The sequence below is a fragment of the Aquarana catesbeiana genome, linkage group LG10 (assembly GCF_042186555.1).
Source record: "Aquarana catesbeiana isolate 2022-GZ linkage group LG10, ASM4218655v1, whole genome shotgun sequence".
Taxonomy (NCBI): Eukaryota; Metazoa; Chordata; class Amphibia; order Anura; family Ranidae; genus Aquarana; species Aquarana catesbeiana.
The window spans coordinates 74,986,059-75,005,482 of NC_133333.1; the positions used below are offsets into that span (position 1 = coordinate 74,986,059).

Here is a 19,424-nt window from a genome sequence, read left to right on the forward strand (position 1 = left end):
ATAATTGTCTCAACGCTAAAACACTTTTGTGGTGCTCTAATTGCTGTTTTCTGTGACAATGGGTGTTATTTCATAAGGGCAAATCCACTTTGCACTACAAGTGCAGTTTCAAGTGCACTTGTAGTGCAAAGTGTCTTTGCCTTTAGTAAATAACACCCAACAGTGCTTTGTAAGGTTACACAATCACGCCATTTTCACGACTCACCACATTTCTGTCAGGGTCAGCTAAAACAAACACAAGCAGTAAATGTCACCAAAGATTTGCTTATTTTTTTTTATTTGATAAAGGTTTCACACATTGTCTGGCATATTGATGGCTCCCCTACCCGCAAAGAACTCAAGGTATCTTAGCCGGACATCACGGGCACTCAGGGAGGGCAAGCCAGGATGGCCACTTTCAAGCGCCGTCAGGGTTGTTTCATTTATATATCCGGCCTCAGGCCCAACTGAGCCAGCATAGTTGGCAGAATGTTGACGTAAAAAGTTATGTAGAACACAGCATGCCAGGATAATATGATTCAGTTTATACTCCGCCATATGTATGGGTGTAAGAAATAGGCGGAACCGGCTGACCATGATTCCAAATGTGTTCTCCACCACTCTTCTGGCTCTGGCCAGCCGGTAATTAAAAACCCTCTGGTCCGGGGTGAGGGTCCTCATCGGGAATGGTCGCATAAGATGGTCCCCCAGCGCAAAAGCTTCATCCGCAACAAAGACGAATGGGAGTCCTTCCACATTGTCTTCTGGAGGTGGCAAGTCCAAGCTGCCATTCTGGAGATGCCTGTAAAACTCTGTCTGGGCGATGACTCCACCATTGGACATCCAGCCATTCTTCCCCCGTCCACATACAGGAACTCGTAATTAGCTGACACCACCGCCAACATCACAATACTATTGAACCCCTTATATTTATAATAGTACGACCCCGAGTTGGTGGGATGATGTGGACGTGTTTCCCATCAATTGCCCCTCTGCAGTTAGGAAAGTCCCACCACTGGGCAAAGTGGGAGGCCACGGTCTGCCATTCCTGTGGTGTGGAAGGAAACTGTTGAGGAAAACAAAAAAAATAGTCTTTTTGCACATAAACATGGAAAGCAGATTAGACACAAACCTTCTTGGCCAACATCAAGATAACATTTATTAATGGGAATTTTGAAAGACCAAAGTATAAGGTACACCTATCAGATTCCCCCTCCCCCCCTCTCCTGGGCCATTTCTAACATTATAGGGGGGGAGCTCTTGGACAGGTAACCCTCTCCACTTCATTGAGAGATGAATGCCTAAATAACGTGTATTACTTGGAACAGCCCCTCCTTAGTTACACTATTGGCAGCCCACTGGACAGGTAAGAAGTGTCATAATACAAAGATATAAATACACATTGTACACATTTGAGCACATTGGGACATTGTGCTATTACATATCAAGATAATAATAGTATACAAAAACTTGAAACAGTACCATTTGAAAGTACACAGGCAGGCCCTTGCACTACATGCTTTGGGGAATTCATCCATACATCTGAGCACAAAAGAGATGGGTATAGTGTGTATGGGTTTGGCAAATTCAGCAGATAGATGATTGAGGATAGATAGAGAAGTGTTATCAGCTGACTTAGCAGTTGGGGGGAGGGAGGGTTACAAATGATTTGGAGACCCCCCAAAAAAAGCCTCTGGCACTCTGCCTGAATTTAAAGCACAAATCACATTTAAAAAAATGTTAGGGGTGTTTGGGGTAAAGCACTACTATGGAGCTGATAAAATACATTGTTGAGTGACTACATGAGGTGAATATAGGGGCAGGAGACCATGCTGGGGAGGTAAGTGAAGGCAAATATGTATGAAGGACAAAAAAAATAATGACATAAAAATCCAGCATGCATGAGGACAAAGGGGACATTCACAGCATATTACAATCATGGTAATTAGGGAATGAGGAAAGAAATACAATATATTAGCAAACATTAAATACAATAAAATGTGATATTAAAGGATACAAATCTTACCTTAATATACTCCTTCTGCAGGACCTGGATGATGGCAGAACAGGTCTCCGGGATAATGATCCCCAGAGCCTGGGGGGAGATGCCTGTCGAGAACTTCAAGTCCTGCAGGCTTCTCCCCGTCGCCAAGTACCGCAGGGTGGTGACTAGCCTCTGCTCCGGAGTGATGGCTTGCCTCATGCAGGTATCCTGCCTGCTGATATAGGGGGTCAGCAAAGCCAACAAACTGTGAAATACGGGGTCCGTCATCCGGAGAAAGTTCCTGAAATCATCAGGATTATTCTCACAGATCTCACGGAACAAAGGCATATGACAGAACTGGTCACGCTGGAGCAACCAATTCTTGGTCCATGAACTCCTCCCCACCCTGTTCATGGACTGGACTTGTGTCAAGGTAAGGACCCCAACACCAAGCCCCCGCACAGCACGAACTCTACGAGGAGTACGTATATGCAACATGGCTAGAAAACGGTCGGCTGCTCAGAACGAAGTAACAGAACGCACTGAAGAACAGCAAGGCCTGTGAAGAGTGACCTGAAAAACAGTAACGAACTAACAAGAACACAATGACTAATCAAAGTCATGCGTAGTTTGCTTGCACGCACTGAAGAGCAGATACAAACCCACAAGCACAAACTGAACAGCAGAAAACGATCTGAAAACCACGAGTCTGAAAAAGCGCGAATCGTCTCTCACCAAACTTTTACTAACACGAGATTAGCAAAAGGAGCCCAAAGGGTGCCGCGCTTGGTTGCTTGGTGCCGCACTGGCCTTTTCTAGTCTCGTCGTATGTGGTTGACGTCACCGCGTTCTTGGCGATCGGAAATTCCGACAACTTTGTGCGACCGTGTGTACGCAAAACAAGTTTGAGCCAACATCCGTCGGAAAAAATTATAGGATTTTGTTGTCGGAATGTCCGATCAATGTCCGATCGTGTGTACGGGGCATCAGAGAGATGTCTCTCACTTCCTGTCCTGAGGAAAACATTTATCAGACAGAAAGTGAAGGAAACTTCCAGAAGAGCCTTCAGCAGTTGTATAACCTGACAGACATTCAAATCCTTCCCCACTCTATCCAAAACAAAACAAAAAAGTTTTGGGTATAGATACGCTTTAACCACCTCAGCTCTAGAAGGTTTTACCTCCTTCATGACCAGGGCATTTTTTGGTATTCAGTACTGCGCTACTTTAAAAGAGAAGTATGTTTTTTTTTTTTTAAGATTTATACTTACCTTTGTGGATGCAGCATCAGCATTGGCTACAGGTAATCACGTGGTACAGGATGCTGTGATTGGCCCAGGTACCATGTGATAGCTGTGGGCCAATCACAGCATAGGAAAAACAGCTGTTATGAATGAATTTATTCATAACAGCTTTGTTGACATTGTGATCATGTGATCGCATACTAATCACATGATCACCAGACCGTAGGTAGCGGGATCCGCAATCCACTGTGTGTGGAGGACACAGTGCTCACAGGAGCGGTGCTCTACATGCCAATAACACAGAGCAGGCTGGATAACGTACATGTTTGTGATCCAGTCTGCCTGTGCCGCCTGTTCCCAGTAAAAGTACTGTTGGCAGCCGGCAAGTGATTTAGAGACTGCAGATGATACAGTAGTGTAAAAAATGGCAAGTACAGTTTTAATGAGGCAAAAATAGGTGAAAATGTGAACAGACAAGACACAGGCATATATTTTCCTTCAACCATGAAATGACTGCAAATGGATAAAGCAATTCACTTACAGGGTAATTTTAATAGGCAGAAATGTGCTAGAGACAGGGTACAAGCAGGTGTTTTCCTAAAAGAATCAAGAGAGCACAGATGATAAAAGAGTGTGTAGTTGACCAGTGGTAGGACAGTTTTATCCATGGAGATTTAGACCTAACTGGTGTATGACAAACTATTATTTTTACTATGGAGACAGCGGAGTGCAGCAAATCTAAGTGATGTTATGTGAGGTGGTTTAGGTGCACACTGTTATTGTATCCCTGCTTTCTTTCAGCGATGCAGAGGCTTGCTGTGAAAAAGTCATCTCCAAGAACAGATGGTCAGCAATAAGTGAATGCTACTTTTTTAGCACCTGAAACATAAAGGAGAAGTACAGCCAAATCTGCAGCATCCGATCAATGCTGCCTCCACCTAGGTGAGAATAATCTCCTCTTTTTTTTTGCAAAGCCTATACTTCTCTCTTAAAAGTGGAATGGAAAGGGAGTATGAACAACATGATCCCTGCACTGTATTATAGCCATAACTCTTATGCCCCGTACACACGGTCGGACTTTTTTCGGACATTCCGACAACAAAATCCTAGGATTTTTTCCGACGGATGTTGGCTCAAACTTGTCTTGCATACACACAGTCAAACAAAGTTGTCGGAAAATCCGATCTTTCTAAACGCGGTGACGTAAAACACGTACGTCAGGACTATAAACGGGGCAGTGGCCAATAGCTTTCATCTCTTTATTTATTCTGAGCATACATGGCGCTTTGTCCGTCGGATTTGTGTACACACGATCGGAATTTCCGACAACGGATTTTGTTGTCGGAAAATTTTATAGCCTGCTCTCAAACTTGACTTTGAGTGTCGGAAAATCCGATGGAAAATGTGTGATGGAGCCTACACACGGTCGGAATTTCCGACAACAAGGTCCTATCACACATTTTCCGTCGGAAAATCGGATTGTGAGTACGGGGCATTAGTTGCAACCCTGGTAAAGGAGCACTGTGTGTTGTTTACAGCATTAATGAATCTGTTTGTTGTATACAGCAATAATGAATCTATGATTTGTACAGTAACCAGCATCCATTCAGATCTATAGTTGTCATTTTTGCAGGTAACTTATTTGACTTGTGCCGATAGCAAGAAAACAAAACTAAAAACCCTGGTGTTCCGCTTAAAAAAAAATCTATCAAAAAACCCCCAACTTACATGTTGTAGCATTTTTAACATCAGAAGCTGGGCCATAAATTCCATTGTTAGTGACTGCATAGACTTTAAAGCTGTAGTCTGATCCCGGTTTTAGATTTGACACAACTGTGCTACTGTTTTTAAAAACAGTTTTGTTTCCAAGATCTTGTCCTTGCCAATCCACAGTATAAGAATATGTTTTATTATTTGGGTCACTGGATTCTGTCCAAGAAACTGTCACTTCATTAGTAGATATGTTAGATATGGTCAAATCTTTCACTACAGATGGCACTAGAGAGACAAAAAAACAAAAAGCATTATACACATATACAGAATAGCGATACATGAATTTATCTGGAAACTAGTTGAGTTGGCTAACTGCAGGTTTTGCAATACTTTTGAATGTATTCATGCAGCTTTTTTCAGTCTAAGGACCAAACTCATAACCCTTTTTTGTCAACATTTCAAAAAACTTTCCAGGGGCACTCTTTTTTGCTATGAGTCTAGTAAGCAATTGTATAGAGAGAATGTATTTTAATTAGGGGCAGAGCATTAATTTCAAATGGGAGTGGATCTACAAGAGGTATATCATTAACCTATTGTACAATTTAAACTTAAAGTGGTTGTAAAGGCAGAAGGTTTTTTTTTATCTTAATACATTCTATGCATTAAGTTAAAAAGCCTTCTGTGTGTAGCAGCCCCCTCAGCCCCCCTAATACTTACCTGAAGCCCATCTCTATCCAGCGATGTGCGCGAGTGCCTCAGCCTCCTCCTTTCGGGGCCCCTGGCCCCTCCCCTCCATCCAGTGCCCCCATGGGCAGCCACTTGACACAGACAGCGGGATTCATCCCCCGCACCCTCGTCACTGGCTTTGATTGACAGCACTGGGAGCCAATGGTTACCGGTGCCCCATCAAAGCCAGTGAGACCCAGAAGTGAGGGGAGAAAAGAGCTGCAGACATGCTGGATTAAATGAGGGCTCAGATAAGTAAAAGGGGGAGGGGTGAAGGGGGAAGCTGATACCTAAGCATTTTTTTTAAAGGAATGCATTAAGGTAAAAAATGTTTAGACTTTACAACCACTTTAACCACTTTAGCTCTAGACCTTTTCTGTCATTTTTCAGTATTTTTTGCTAGAAAATTTCTTAGAACCCCCAAACATTATATATATTTTTTAAATCAGAGGCCCTAGAGAATAAATTGGTGGGTGTTGCAATTTGATGATGTCACACGGTATTTGTGTAGTGGTTTTTCAAATGCAATTTATTTTAAATAGACCTTTAATTTTAATGCAAAAGAACATAATACATAATCTAATTTTTTTGTAACATATAAAAAGTCACGCTTTAAAATTGCACACTCCCGTGCAACTGGCGACTAACACTGTAAATTGTACTAACTATAGACGACGTTTTAAAAGCTTTTACAGGTTACCACAAGTCTGGTGCTAAATTTACTGTCCATAATTTCACAATCGTAGTGATACCTCACACGTGTGGGACAACCAGTGTTTGTGTGCATGCAGGACCGATGCGTGCGTTCATCTTTGCGTGTAAGCATGGGGGGGAAGGGGCACTTAAAAAAAAACAAATATATATATTTTTATATATATTTTTACACTGTCGCTTTACATTTTTTCATTTTTGATCATTTTTATTGCTGTCACAGGGAATGTAAACATCCCTTGTGACAGCAATTGGCATGTGACATTTTTTTAACAAGGCTAAAATAGGAAATAATCACTTTTGATGCTTTGCAACCGCACCATAAACGGGTGCAATTACAGTGCGTTTAAAGTGTGGTTGTGGTGCTTTTTAATAGAAGTGGATAGAGGCATTTGCAGAATGTGAACACTTGCTAAACTCTGCAGGAAGTCTCATTTTTGCCTCGCCGCAATGTGAAGCAGTGCTAGCTCTGCAGTGTGAACACCTCCATCTTCTCCCCATTGTAACAAATTTGTGTGACATTGGTAGGCATTCGGGAAGTGTTAAAAACATGACCCAAATGCCTATTTTTAATGCCTGCGTGTAACACTGCTAAATGAGCCCTAAAAAGAAAAAAAAAAAAAAGAATCTTATTTCTGTCTGAGTTACTGTTAGAGAGATGTCTCTCACTTCCTGTCCTGAGGACAACATTTATCAGATAGAAAGTGAAGGAAACTTCCAGAAGAGCCTTCAGCAGTTGTATAACCTGACAGACATTCAAATCCTTCTCCACTCTATCCAAAACAAAACAAAAGAGTTTTGGGTATAGATACGCTTTAACCACCTCAGCTCTAGAAGGTCATACCTCCCTCATGACCAGGGCATTTTTTGGTATTCAGTACTGCGCTAATTTAAAAGAGAAGTATGTTTTTTTTTAAGCATTATACTTACCTTTGTGGATGCAGCATCAGACTGATGCTGCATCTGTCCCCCGCCGTCTCTGCACTGAGAACCAAGCCACCGAACGCCACCTATGGCTCGGTTCTCACAGATCCCAGAGAGGAGAGCTGCTGACAGTTAGTCAGCAGCTCTCCTCTCTGTTTCTCCATGCTCATTGAAGCGATGAGCTGTGGAGGGGCGGGGAGCGGCCGTCTTAGCGGGGAGCTGAGCTGCTGAGACTGCCATCAATCAAGGCAGCTGGCGGATCCAGACTTGGGAAGTCGGGATGACGCGCTGCCTCGACTGATGGCAGGGACGTCATCAGCTCTCCGCTGAAAACAGGTCACAGGAGTGCAAAACGAATTGCACTTCTGTGACCCAGAGGAGAAGCCCAACCTAAAAAGCTCAGGCTGGACTTCTCCTTTAACCGGTTCCCGACCGGCGCACGCCGATGTACATTGGCAGAATGGCACGACTGAGCAAATGGGCGTACCTTTAAATTTGCCGCCGTGCCATTGCGTGTGCGTCGGCTGGGAGCTCCATGAGTTGGGTCGCGGGACCCGCGGACTTGATCGCCGAGGGGATACCCGCAATCACTCATGGAGAGGAAGAACAGGGAGATGCTAATGTAAACAAGCTTCTCCCCGTTCTGCCTAGTGACAGTGTCACTGATTTCTGCTGCCTGTGATCAGGAGCAGAGATCAGTGACGTGTCACACGTAGCCACACCCCCCCTACAGTTAGAAACATGCCCCAGGACATACTTAACCCCTACACTGCCCCCTAGTGGTTAACCCCTTCACTGCCAGTGTCATTTACACAGGAATCAGTGCATTTGTATAGCACTGATTTCTGTATAAATGACAATGGTCCCAAAAATGTGTCAAAAATGTCCGATGTGTCCGCCATAATGTTGCAGTCAGGATAAAAATCGCTGATCACCGCCATTACTAGTAAAAAAAAAAATTAGCAATAAAAATGCCATAAAACTATCCCCTATTTTGTAGACACTATAACTTTTGCACAAACCACTCAATAAACGCTTAATGCGATTTTTTTTACCAAAAATATGTAGAAGAATACGTATCAGCCTAAACTGAGGAAAAAAATGTTTTTTTAAATATTTTTTGGGGATATTTATTATAGCAAAAAGTAAAAAATTATGTGTTTTTTTCAAAATCGTCGCTCTTTTTTTTGTTTATAGCGCAAAAAATAAAAACCGCAGAGGTGATCAAATACCACCAAAAGAAAGCTCTATTTGTGGGAAAAAAAGGACGTCAATTTTGTTTGGGAGCCACGTCGCACAGTCATGCAATAGTGAACGCAAATTAAATTTTTTTATTTTTTCCCACAAACCGAGCTTTCTTTTTTCTTTTTTTTTTGCTATATAAATAAAAAAAGATCAAAAGTTTAAAAAAACAAACAATATTTTCTGTTATAAAACATATCCAATAAAATCTAATTTATTTATAAAGGCTTAATTTAGGCTGGAATGTATTCTGCTACATGTCTTTGGTAAAAAAAATCCCAATAAGTGTATATTAATTAGTTTGTGTGAAAGTTATCGTTTCTACAAACTGGTATGTACATATAAATTGAAAATTGATCCCTTCTGATTTACTGACGGCTCATCTAATTTCTTGAGGTCCTTAAAATACCAGCACAGTACAAATACTCCCCAAATGACCCCTTTTTGGAAAGTAGACAGTCTGAGACATTTAGTAAGAGGCATGGTAAGTTTTTCTTGTTGTAATTTTTTGTCAGAATTTATTTGAAAATTAAGAAACGGATTACAATTTATGTTGTTTTTTTAACATATGGTCACCAGTGCAGTACAGCATCATCATATGACTTGTGTGGCTGTGATTGGGGACACTGACTGGTGACCATATGTTAAAAAAAAAAAATAATAGTAATCATTTTTAATCCCATTTTGAAACCCTATATTTCTTTTTTTTTAACATATTTTTTTTTTTACTAATTTTTTTACATACTTTTATCAGAGTAGTTCAGTGTTAACATAGTAACACTATGCTACTCTGAGGGGATGATTTTTTTTTTTGCACTTTGTTTGCTGTAACAATGTTGATTTTTGTTACTGCAATGTTTTCAACTGTAATAAATGGGTTACATTTATGACAGCTGTGATTACTGATCTGTGATTGGCTACAGGTAATCACATGGTACAGGATGCTGTTATTGGCCCAGGTACCATGTGATAGCTGTGGGCCAATCACAGCATAGGAAAAACAGCTGTTATGAATTCATTCATTCATAACAGCTTTGTTGACATTGTGATCATGTGATCGCATAGTAATCACATGATCACCAGACCATAGGTAGCGGGATCTGCAATCAACTGTGTCTGGGGGACACAGTGTTCACAGGAGCAGAGCTCTACATGCCCCTAAAACATAGCAGGTTGGACAACGTACATGTTTGTGATCCAGGCTGCCTGTGCTGGCTGTCCCCAGTAAAAGTACTGTTGGCGGCCGGCAAGTGATTTAGAGGCTGCAGATGATACAGTAGTGCAAAAAATGGCAAGTACAGTTTTAATGAGGCAAAAATAGGTGAAAATGTGAACAGACAAGACACAAGCATGTATTTTCCTTCAATCATTAAATGACTGCAAATGGAAAAAGAAATTCACTTGCAGGGTAATTTTAATAGGCAGAAATGTGCTAGAGACACAGGGTACAAGCAGGTGTTTTCCTAAAAGAATCAAGAGAACATAGACGATAAAAGATTGTGTAGTTGACCAGTTGCAGGACAGTTTTATCCATGGAGATTTAGACCTAACTGGTGTATGACTAACTATTATTTTTACTATGGAGACAGTGGAGTGCAGCAAATCTAAGTGATGTTATGTGAGGTGGTTTAGGTGCACACTGTTATTGTATCTCTGCTTTCTTTTAGCGATGCAGAGGCTTGCTGTGAAAAAGTCATCTCCAAGAACAGATGGTCAGCAATAAGTGAATGCTACCTTTTTAGCACCTGAAACATAAAGGAGAAGTACAGCCAAATCTGACTGCAGCATCCGATCAATGCTGCCTCCACCTAGGTGAGAATAATCCTATACTTCTCTCTTAAAAGTGGAATGGAAAGGGAGTATGAACAACATGATCCCTGCACTGTATTATAGCCGTAACTCTCAGTTGCAACCCTGGTAAAGGAGCACTGTGTGTTGTTTACAGCATTAATGAATCTGTGTCTTGTATACAGCAATAATGAATTTATGATTTGTACAGTAAAGAGCATCCATCCAGATCTATAGTTGTCATTTTTGCAGGTAACTTATTTGACTTGTACCAATAGCAAGAAAACAAATAAATCAAAACCCTGGTGTTCCGCTTTAAAAAAAAAATCTATCAATTAAAAATGTTTTTGATTGTTTTTAGATCAGCAAACCCCCAACTTACATGTTGTAGCATTTTTAACATCAGAAGCTGGGCCATAAATTCCATTGTTAGTGACTGCATAGACTTTAAAGCTGTAGTCTGATCCCGGTTTTAGATTTGACACAACTATGCTATTGTTTTTTAAAAAAGTTTTGTTTCCAAGACTTGGTCCTTGCCAATCCACAGTATAAGAATATGTGTTATTATTTGGGTCACTGGATTCTGTCCAAGAAACTGTCACTTCATTAGTAGATATGTTAGATATAGTCAAATCTTTCACCACAGATGGCACTAGAGAGACAAAAAAACAAAAAGCATTATACACATATACATGAATTTATCTGGAAACTAGTTGAGTTGGCTAACTGCAGGTTTTGCAAATCTTTTGAATGAATTCATGCAGCTTTTTTTCAGTCTAAGGACCAAACTCATAATCCTTATTTGCCAACATTTCAAAAAACTTTCCAGGGGCACTATTGTTTGCTATGTGTCTAGTAAGCAATTGTATAGAGAGAATATATTTTAATTAGGGGCAGGGCATTAATTTCAAATGGGAGTGGATCTACAAGAGGTATATCATTAACCTATTGTACAATTTAAACTTAAAGTGGTTGTAAAGGCAGAAGTTTTTTTTTTATCTTAATACGTTCTATGCATTAAGGTGTGTCTCTGTGGATAAGGGATATTATCCTATTAATTATAACCAATCCCCAAAGGGTAGTCCCTATAATGAACAAACCAAATATTTCTTGTGTACAATATAGGCACGATATAAACATATTCAATGCACAATAGTCACATATTTAATATTTATACATAGAAGGAAATGATTGGTACAAAAAGCAATGATAGAAAAATATTATACATAATTTTAATAATAAATATTCAAAACATGATAAAATAAATTCATGATAATATGATAATACAAGCTGTGAACCTGGCACCCTTGAGTATGGACTCAACATATTTCATGGCGTTTAAAGCCAATCATCAGGAGTAGGATGCTATAAAATAAATAAAAGTGGAGAATGAATGCGTGGATGGACCTACATCAGATATATATATAGTACAACGGGCTCTCTAGTTAGGAAAAAAGATTAGATATAATGATGGTACTTAACCTATAGAGCATCCAATGGGTGTATAGCCATTGCTACTGTGTTTGGACGAACATAGCCTGAATAAGTTAATCTCCTCCGGGGTTGAGGCGGGAGAACCCAACCCAATGAAGTCCCCCCCATCATCCCGCCCCGAAGTGAAGTGGGCAGGCTAGGTGGGGGGTTACGGGGCCAGCCAGCCGGGGGCAGGAACGAATGACCACACATAGGGAGACCAGAGTGGAGGGTAAAAGACCCAGGATATGGTAGGGTGACTGTGTAATGGGCACATCCAGGAGTGGAGTGTCCATAGGGATTTAAAGTCCAGCATCCGCTTTTTTCAATTTGTTTTTGTATAATTTCTAGGGATGGAGGCAAGTCTCTGCTCTGTTGTGTTTGGACTGACTTGGGTCACATTTCGGTTTTTAAATTAAGTTCTATGCATTAAGATAAAAAGCCTTCTGTGTGTAGCAGCCCCCTCAGCCCCCCTAATACTTACCTGAACCCCATCTCTATCCAGTGATGTGCACGAGTGCTTCAGCCTCCTCTTTTCGGGTCTCCTTGCCCCTCCCCTCCATCCAGTGCCCCTTGGGAAGCCTCTTGGCACAGACAGCGGGACTGGTCCCCCTCTCCCTTGTCACTGGCTTTGATTGACAGCACTGGGAGCCAATGGTTACCGGTGCCCCAGCAAAGCCAGTGAGACCCGGAAGTGAGGGGAGAGAAGAGCTGCAGACATGCTGGATTAAATCAGGGCTCAGGTAAGTAAAAGGCGGAGGGGAGTGGGGAAGCTGACACCTAAGCATTTTTTGCAGGGAATGCATTAAGGTAAAAAATGTTTAGACTTTACAACCACGTTAACCACTTTAGCTCTAGTCCTTTTCTGGCACTTTTCAGTATTTTTTGCTAGAAAATTTCCTTGAACCCCCAAACATTATATATATTTTTTAAATCAGAGGCCCTAGAGAATAAATTGGTGGGTGTTGCAATTTGATGATGTCACACGGTATTTGTGCAGTGGTTTTTCAAATGCAATTTATTTTAAATACACCTTTAATTTTAATGCAAAAGAACATAATACATAACCTAATTTTTTTGTAACATATAAAAAGTCACGCTTTAAAATTGTAAAACAAATTTCTATCAGCAGAAATAATAATAACCTTAATCACTAAATAGTGATATGTGTAGTAGGTGATATAACAAAAAATCCCACCAGGGGACCGCTGCTCAGTACCCCTTCACAATAGGAGCCTCTTGGGGAACAGGGCGGAGCGTCATCACGTAGGCGCACTCCGAGGACACCCTGGAAACCCCAGCCCTCCCTGCACGCTCGCTCAGCCTGTAGCTGAATGGGAGAGCCGCCGGGACGCCGGCGGCGAGAGTTTGAGCCTGCACTCTGAGCGGTGAGCCATCGCTTGTCCCTTACTGGCTTCGGGGGCTTGCGTCCGCCCCCTCCGCATGCGTTGGAGCCTGGAGAGCAGTGGACCGCACTGGACCAAGCTGTCGGCTTGTGTGGGAGCCCCCGGGAACTGGAGTATAGGAGACGGTGATGACCCCTGTGAACAGGATGGTGGAACGGGACAGAGCTGATCTTCTGTGAGCAGGTTGGTGAGGTGGGGTAGAGCAAAGCAGCAGCAGGAAGGGGACGCCCCGTCACAAGACCTCTGTGTCGGTTGAAGAAGGAGGAGGTGAGAGTGTTTCTGTATCCCTGGGTGTCCCCCTGAAAGGTGATCAGCATAGAAAGGGATCAGGACAGGGATACCTCCCTGCATCTGATAAAAGTAGACTGCTGATAAGAAAAACCCCCCTGCACTCCAATCTTGTACCTTATCCACAGGTGGGAATATAGAAATTGTGAGGAGGAGAAGCAGGGGAAGTGGAAGATGATATAATGGTTAATGTTGGCTAAGAAACAACTGCCTGGATGCATTTTTTTTTTTTTCCTCTCTGATTGTATACATGAACTGTCAATAGCTGGCCCATAACGAGCTCACCCACTGAACACTTAGATACTTAATGCACAAGGACCTATTTGATACTATCTCAGGATTGTATAACGAAGTCATTTTACCAGGGTGGAGCGGTGGAGATGTAGTTGAATGGCAAGTTAAGGAAGAATTGCTTAGCTAATACAGGGTTCTCTCCCTTCTCTTAAACTGCGTGGACAGGGGTCTGGGAAGATAGAGGGAATTGAAGACTGAGATAACCCTACTTGTGAAATCGCACACATAGGGACTGTTATTGGGTAAACTCCAGCGCAGGCTCCCCCCCCCCAGACCACCCCAGGGTTGAAGAAGACTCTGTGGTATGGATGCGTGGGCTCGCGCTTAAGTGGAACCAAGCTGGTCAATTAATTGTGTATGACTATAAAGAGGAAGCCCTGCAGGTGCTTAATTTTGCTCCCCCTGTGTATAACCATTTTTAGGAATCGCACAAAATCACGCAGAAGCTGGACATTCTCCCGGGTTTAAACTAATATTCCACGCCAGGTTAGACGGATCGTAAACCAGAGAAATGAGGGGGAAATCAACTAAAGCTAATAAAGGCACCACGGCTGTGTTAAGCCCGGGTGGGATGCAACGTTATATGTCCGCGGAGTCCAGTATATTGGAAGAAACGCAGGGAAGCCCTAGATTAGGGGCTTCCGCACGGCCAGGAACTAATAGACAGAAGGGGCAGCAGAGGAGAGCAAAGGAGGGAGATTACAGGAGAATAAAACTGTAAGGCCAAGAAGCAGTGGGAGCCACCAGCAGAGCGGCTCTGAAGCCCAGGAGGGGCCACAAGGGAGGAATGGCGGTGAAGAGCAATCAGTAGGAAAAAGATCAGCACAGCAGATAACACAGGAGGAAGCCCCACAAATTAAAGAAATGCTTGCTGAGATGTTGTTAAAAATGGAGACCTCATTGAAAGTAGACATTGCAGCCTTAAGAACAGATATTGGGCAAGTGCTCATAAGGGTGGAGGAGTCGGAGGACAGATTAGAAGATCATGAGCAAAGACTAGAGGGTATTAGTAAGCAACTAAGAGATCTACAAAATGCAAATAGAAGTCTACTATATAAATTAGAGGACCAGGAGAATCGCAGTCGGCGTAAAAACCTGCGAATTAAAGGACTCCCAGAAAAATACGGAAATGAAGGCCTGACGTCAGTACTACGGCAGCTGCTTAACCCCTTATTGGATAAAGAAATAACAAACCCTTTGAAGGATCACACGATACCCCCGAAATAGATCTGAGAGTCCGAGAGATGTGATAATAAGGTTCCATTATGCGGAAGAAAAAGATAAAATTATGGGAAAATTGCGACAGCAAGCAGGTTTAGGTTTTGAAGGGGTGGAGCTACAAGTCTATTCAGACCTGTCGGCGGAGACGCTCACAAGAAGGAGATTGTTGAAACCTCTGACAGGGTTACTGAAATCATCAGAGATATCTTACCAATGGGGGTTCCCAGCCTGTTTAATCAGGAAAAAAAATGGACGAACGGCAGTGCTGAGATTCCCAGAGGATCTGGAGGACTTTTGCAGTAAGCTGAACATTGTCCCTCCCCCCATTCCTGGTTGGGGAGAGGAAGAGAGAGCTTTATCAACGCGAAGAATAACGGGCTGGAGAGATAGAGGGGGTCCAATAGGCAACCCAAGTTAGTAGTAATGAATTATAGCCGGGGGTGTGGGATAGTTATAGTATGAGCTGAGTGGGGCAGGGGGGGTGGAGGGGACCAGGGTGGACCGGGGGGCACCTGTGATGTGAGCCCATTAGGGAATATGGGGGCAGGGTGGCATCAGGTGGACGGAAACCATCCTACCCATATAATGAACAGAGGGGTCTGCCCAGCCGTCATAGGCGATTTGTTCCAGACTGGGGGGGTGGAGGTGTGGGGGGGAAGGGAGGGATCGAGGGTTGGGTTGAGGGGGGGGCATGGGTTTTTTCTCCCCATTTTTTCTTTTACTCTCTCTCCTCTCTCTCTCTCCTGGGTATGTCCTACTGGATTGGCCAGGCACTCTAAGTGGAGGTGAAGTATGAGAGTGGTAAATCTTGTTACATATAATGTAAGGGGACTCAATACAGCAAAAAAAAGATATAAAATTAACCAGGAGTTACAGTTCTTGGGAGCAAATGTGGTGTTCCTGCAGGAGACTTATATTACACACTCAGGAGGGGGACTGGCGTCATATCAGTTCCCAAAGTGGTTCTATGGGGATGCAGGATCAACACATTCAAGGGGAGTGGCTATTGGGTTTGATAGGACAATGATGTTCATAGAGGATGAGCGACTGGCCGACCCAGGGGGCAGGTTCCTTTTTGTGAAAGGGAAGCTGTTCGATATGCTGGTCACAGTAGCGAACATCTACTCCCCTAACAGGAACCCGGACAAATTTTTAAGAACATTTCTGAGGAAGCTAGAGACCTTTAAAAAAGGTAAATTAATAATTGCAGGAGATTTAAATTGGAGTATGGACCCCGGGATGGATACCTCAAGGGGTGCGATAAAGCCTGGTATTCAAGGGGAGGCACCAAAAAAAATGCTAATGTGCCTCCAGCTAATGGATGCTTGGAGGATTTGTCATCCAAGGGAACGGGAGTGCACCTTTTATTCTTTTGCACATAAATCATTTTCAAGGATAGATTATATCTTAATAGAACATCAGTTGGTACCTCACCTGAAGGCAGCAGAAATCAAAGCAATCACCCTATCTGATCATGCACCACTGAAAATCCAGTTAGAGATTACTGGTGCGGCTCAGACTAGGATTAATTGGAAGTTGAATGACTCTCTCATCCAGGATCCGGATTCAGCTGGGAAAATAGAGCAGGAACTGAAGAACTACTTTGAGATAAATGACACAGAGGATATATCTAGGGCCACCCTTTGGGAGGCTCATAAAGCTTATATAAGAGGGATTCTGATCGGTATTGGAGCAGGGAAAAAAAAAAAAGGAGAGGGGTGAAAAGATGGCACACCTATACAGGGAGATCCAGGAATTAGAACAGAGTACAAGACCCAGGGGGATCCCTGAAAAACAAGAGCTAATAGGGAAAAGAAGAGAACTGGATGAGTTATTGGATAAGGAAAGGAAGTTTCCCACACTATTAATAAGGATATGTATCAGGAGGGAAATAAGCCAGGAAAGTGGATGGCAAAAAAGATCAAGGAAAAAAGAATAGGACCTTTATACCTAAAATGAGGGATGAGGGGGGGGACCTAGAATTCTCTTCCCCGAAGATTGCCGAAATATTTCACTCCTACTACAGTGCCCTATATAAGGTAAGCCGGAAAGTGGAGACGAGTGAAAGCAAGAAGGAGAAGATAAGGGAGTACCTCTGGGGACTAGACCTTCCCAGGGCAGAAAGGGAGGAGGTTGAGCATCTTGAGATGCCTATATTACAGGAGGAAGTAGAAAGAGCGATAAGTAATACTGCCCTGGGAAAGAGCCCGGGCCCCGATGGATACTCCATAACATACTATAAAAAAATTTCAAAAATTCTGGTGCCTAAACTGTGCAATTATTTGAATGCCCTGGGGGGGAGAGAGGTGTCCAGAGAAGAGTCCCTGTTAGCTCATATCACTCTTATCTTAAAAGAAGGCAAGGACCCAGCATCCCCTGGAAGCTATAGACCAATCTCGTTATTGAACGCAGATATAAAGATCTTTGCTAAAATACTTGCAGATAGGTTGAAAGTTGGGTTGAAGCAGTGGATACATAATGATCAGGTGGGATTCGTACCTGGACGGGAGGGGAGGGATAATTCCCTGAAATCAATTTTTTTGATGCAGGAAGTGGTCAGGAGCAATACCCCAGCAGCCCTATTATCAATCGATGCCGAAAAGGCTTTCGATAGAGTGGACTGGGGATTTATGGTTGAAACTTTGAGACACCTAGGAATCGGAGAGAGGATGATGAGATGGATTCTGTCACTATACAGACATCCAAAGGCTAGAATTAGAGTAAATGGAACCCTGTCTTCTCCCCTTGAGTTATTTAATGGGATAAGACAGGGTTGCCCCCTGTCCCCGATCCTGTTTGTAATAACCCTGGAACCACTGTTAGCGGCGATCCGCAAAAAATGTAGACATTAAAGGAATCCGGGTGGGAGGAAGGGAGTATAAAGTGGCGGCATTCGCCGATGACTTACTCTGTTATATTACATACCCTAGAACAAGAATCCCCTGGTGCTCAAGGAGTTTGAGCAATATGGTAGATTGACAAACTTTAAAATAAATATGGGTAAGTCAGAGCTTTTAAATATATCGATCCCTATGCGGGAGCAGAAGGCAACCCAGCCTAGATTCCCTTTCGCATGGTGTAAGAGGGATCTAGGGTACCTAGGCATAAAATTAACACCGACACCGAAGGACTTGTTTGCTGCTAACTATATTCCCTTACTCAATAAGATCAATAACCTATTAGGCAGGATGAGGTACAGAGCCCTGTCGTGGATTGGCAGGATAAACGCGGTAAAAATGTTTGTCCTGCCTATGTTAATCTACACCTTCCAAATGATCCCAATAGTTCTCACTTCTACTTTTTTTGATAAATTACAATCTATAACTCTAAGGTTCATCTGGGCACGTAGGCGCCCTAGGATAGCATACGGCACCTTGGTGAAGGAAAAGAAACAGGGAGGGCTGGGAGCCCCGGACTTTAAAAAGTATTATCAAGCTATAGTTATCTCTAGGGTTACTGATTGGCTATATAGTAAACAAGAGAAAAGTTGGGTGAATATAGAAATCACACAAAGTGGGGCTGACATAGAAAAAATGATATGGATTCCTCCACAACTTCGGGAGTTAGGACACGATGTTAATTTGTTGACTAGGAACACATTTAAAATTTGGGATGGGTTAAGTAAGAGATTCCACTGGGAATATAATTCGCCATTGATATCACTATTGAATACTAATTATTTCATGCCAGGGAAGGAGGAGCACTTATATTTCACGAGGTGGGCGAAAAAAGATGTGATACAATTACAGGATGTAATGAGGGAAAATAGACTGTATACTTACACAGAAATTACACGGGTATGGGGGAATAAACCACTGGACAAATGGAGGTTTGCTCAGATACAGCACTTTGCACAATCACTACCACAACCACTGAGAGGAAGAGACCAACTAAGAGCAATAGAAAAATTATTATGCACCCCCACTAGTGTGAAAGGCAGTATATCTAAATTCTATAGAGTACTAAGAGGGGAAGCAAGTAAAGGGCACCCTACTTTTTTGGAGAAGTGGGAAAAAGAAATAGGATACTTAAAAGATGATGAACATAGATGTAAGATACTAAAAATGGTACACTCAATGGCAAGAGACTCTCGAACGTATGAAATGGCCTATAAGGTGATAGCGAGGTGGGACAGGACGCCCCAGCGGGTGCACGAGTATGATTCTGAGACCCCCCCAACTTGCTGGAGGGGAGGTGGGGCAGTCGGAACTCTTGTACACCTTTGGTGGGAATGCCCCAAAATACAGTTGTACTGGGAAGAAATCTTAGGAGAAGTCCGGCAAATAATGGGGGAGCAGGTTAATAAAAATCCATGGACGTGTTTGTTCCACGACATGGAGAAAGAGATACCCCAATACAACAAGTCATTAGTCCCGCACCTCTTAAACGCGGCTAAAGCGCTGAACGAGATCGTTGGAAGGGCCTGGAAGCC

The 19,424-nt window shown here is 42.7% G+C and overlaps 1 protein-coding gene across 2 annotated transcripts in view; it reads right to left on the bottom strand.

The window, feature by feature from the left end:
* The window catches only part of LOC141110735 (receptor-type tyrosine-protein phosphatase H-like), a 788,595-nt gene that overhangs the window by 373,478 nt on the left and 395,693 nt on the right, over positions 1–19,424 (bottom strand). For both annotated transcript variants that reach the window (XM_073602293.1, XM_073602291.1), the window contains 2 exons: positions 10,693–10,962; positions 4,935–5,204 (listed from right to left, as the gene is read on the bottom strand). In XM_073602293.1, coding sequence (XP_073458394.1) covers positions 4,935–5,204; positions 10,693–10,962 — 540 coding nt within the window. The remainder of the gene's footprint in view (positions 1–4,934; positions 5,205–10,692; positions 10,963–19,424) is intronic.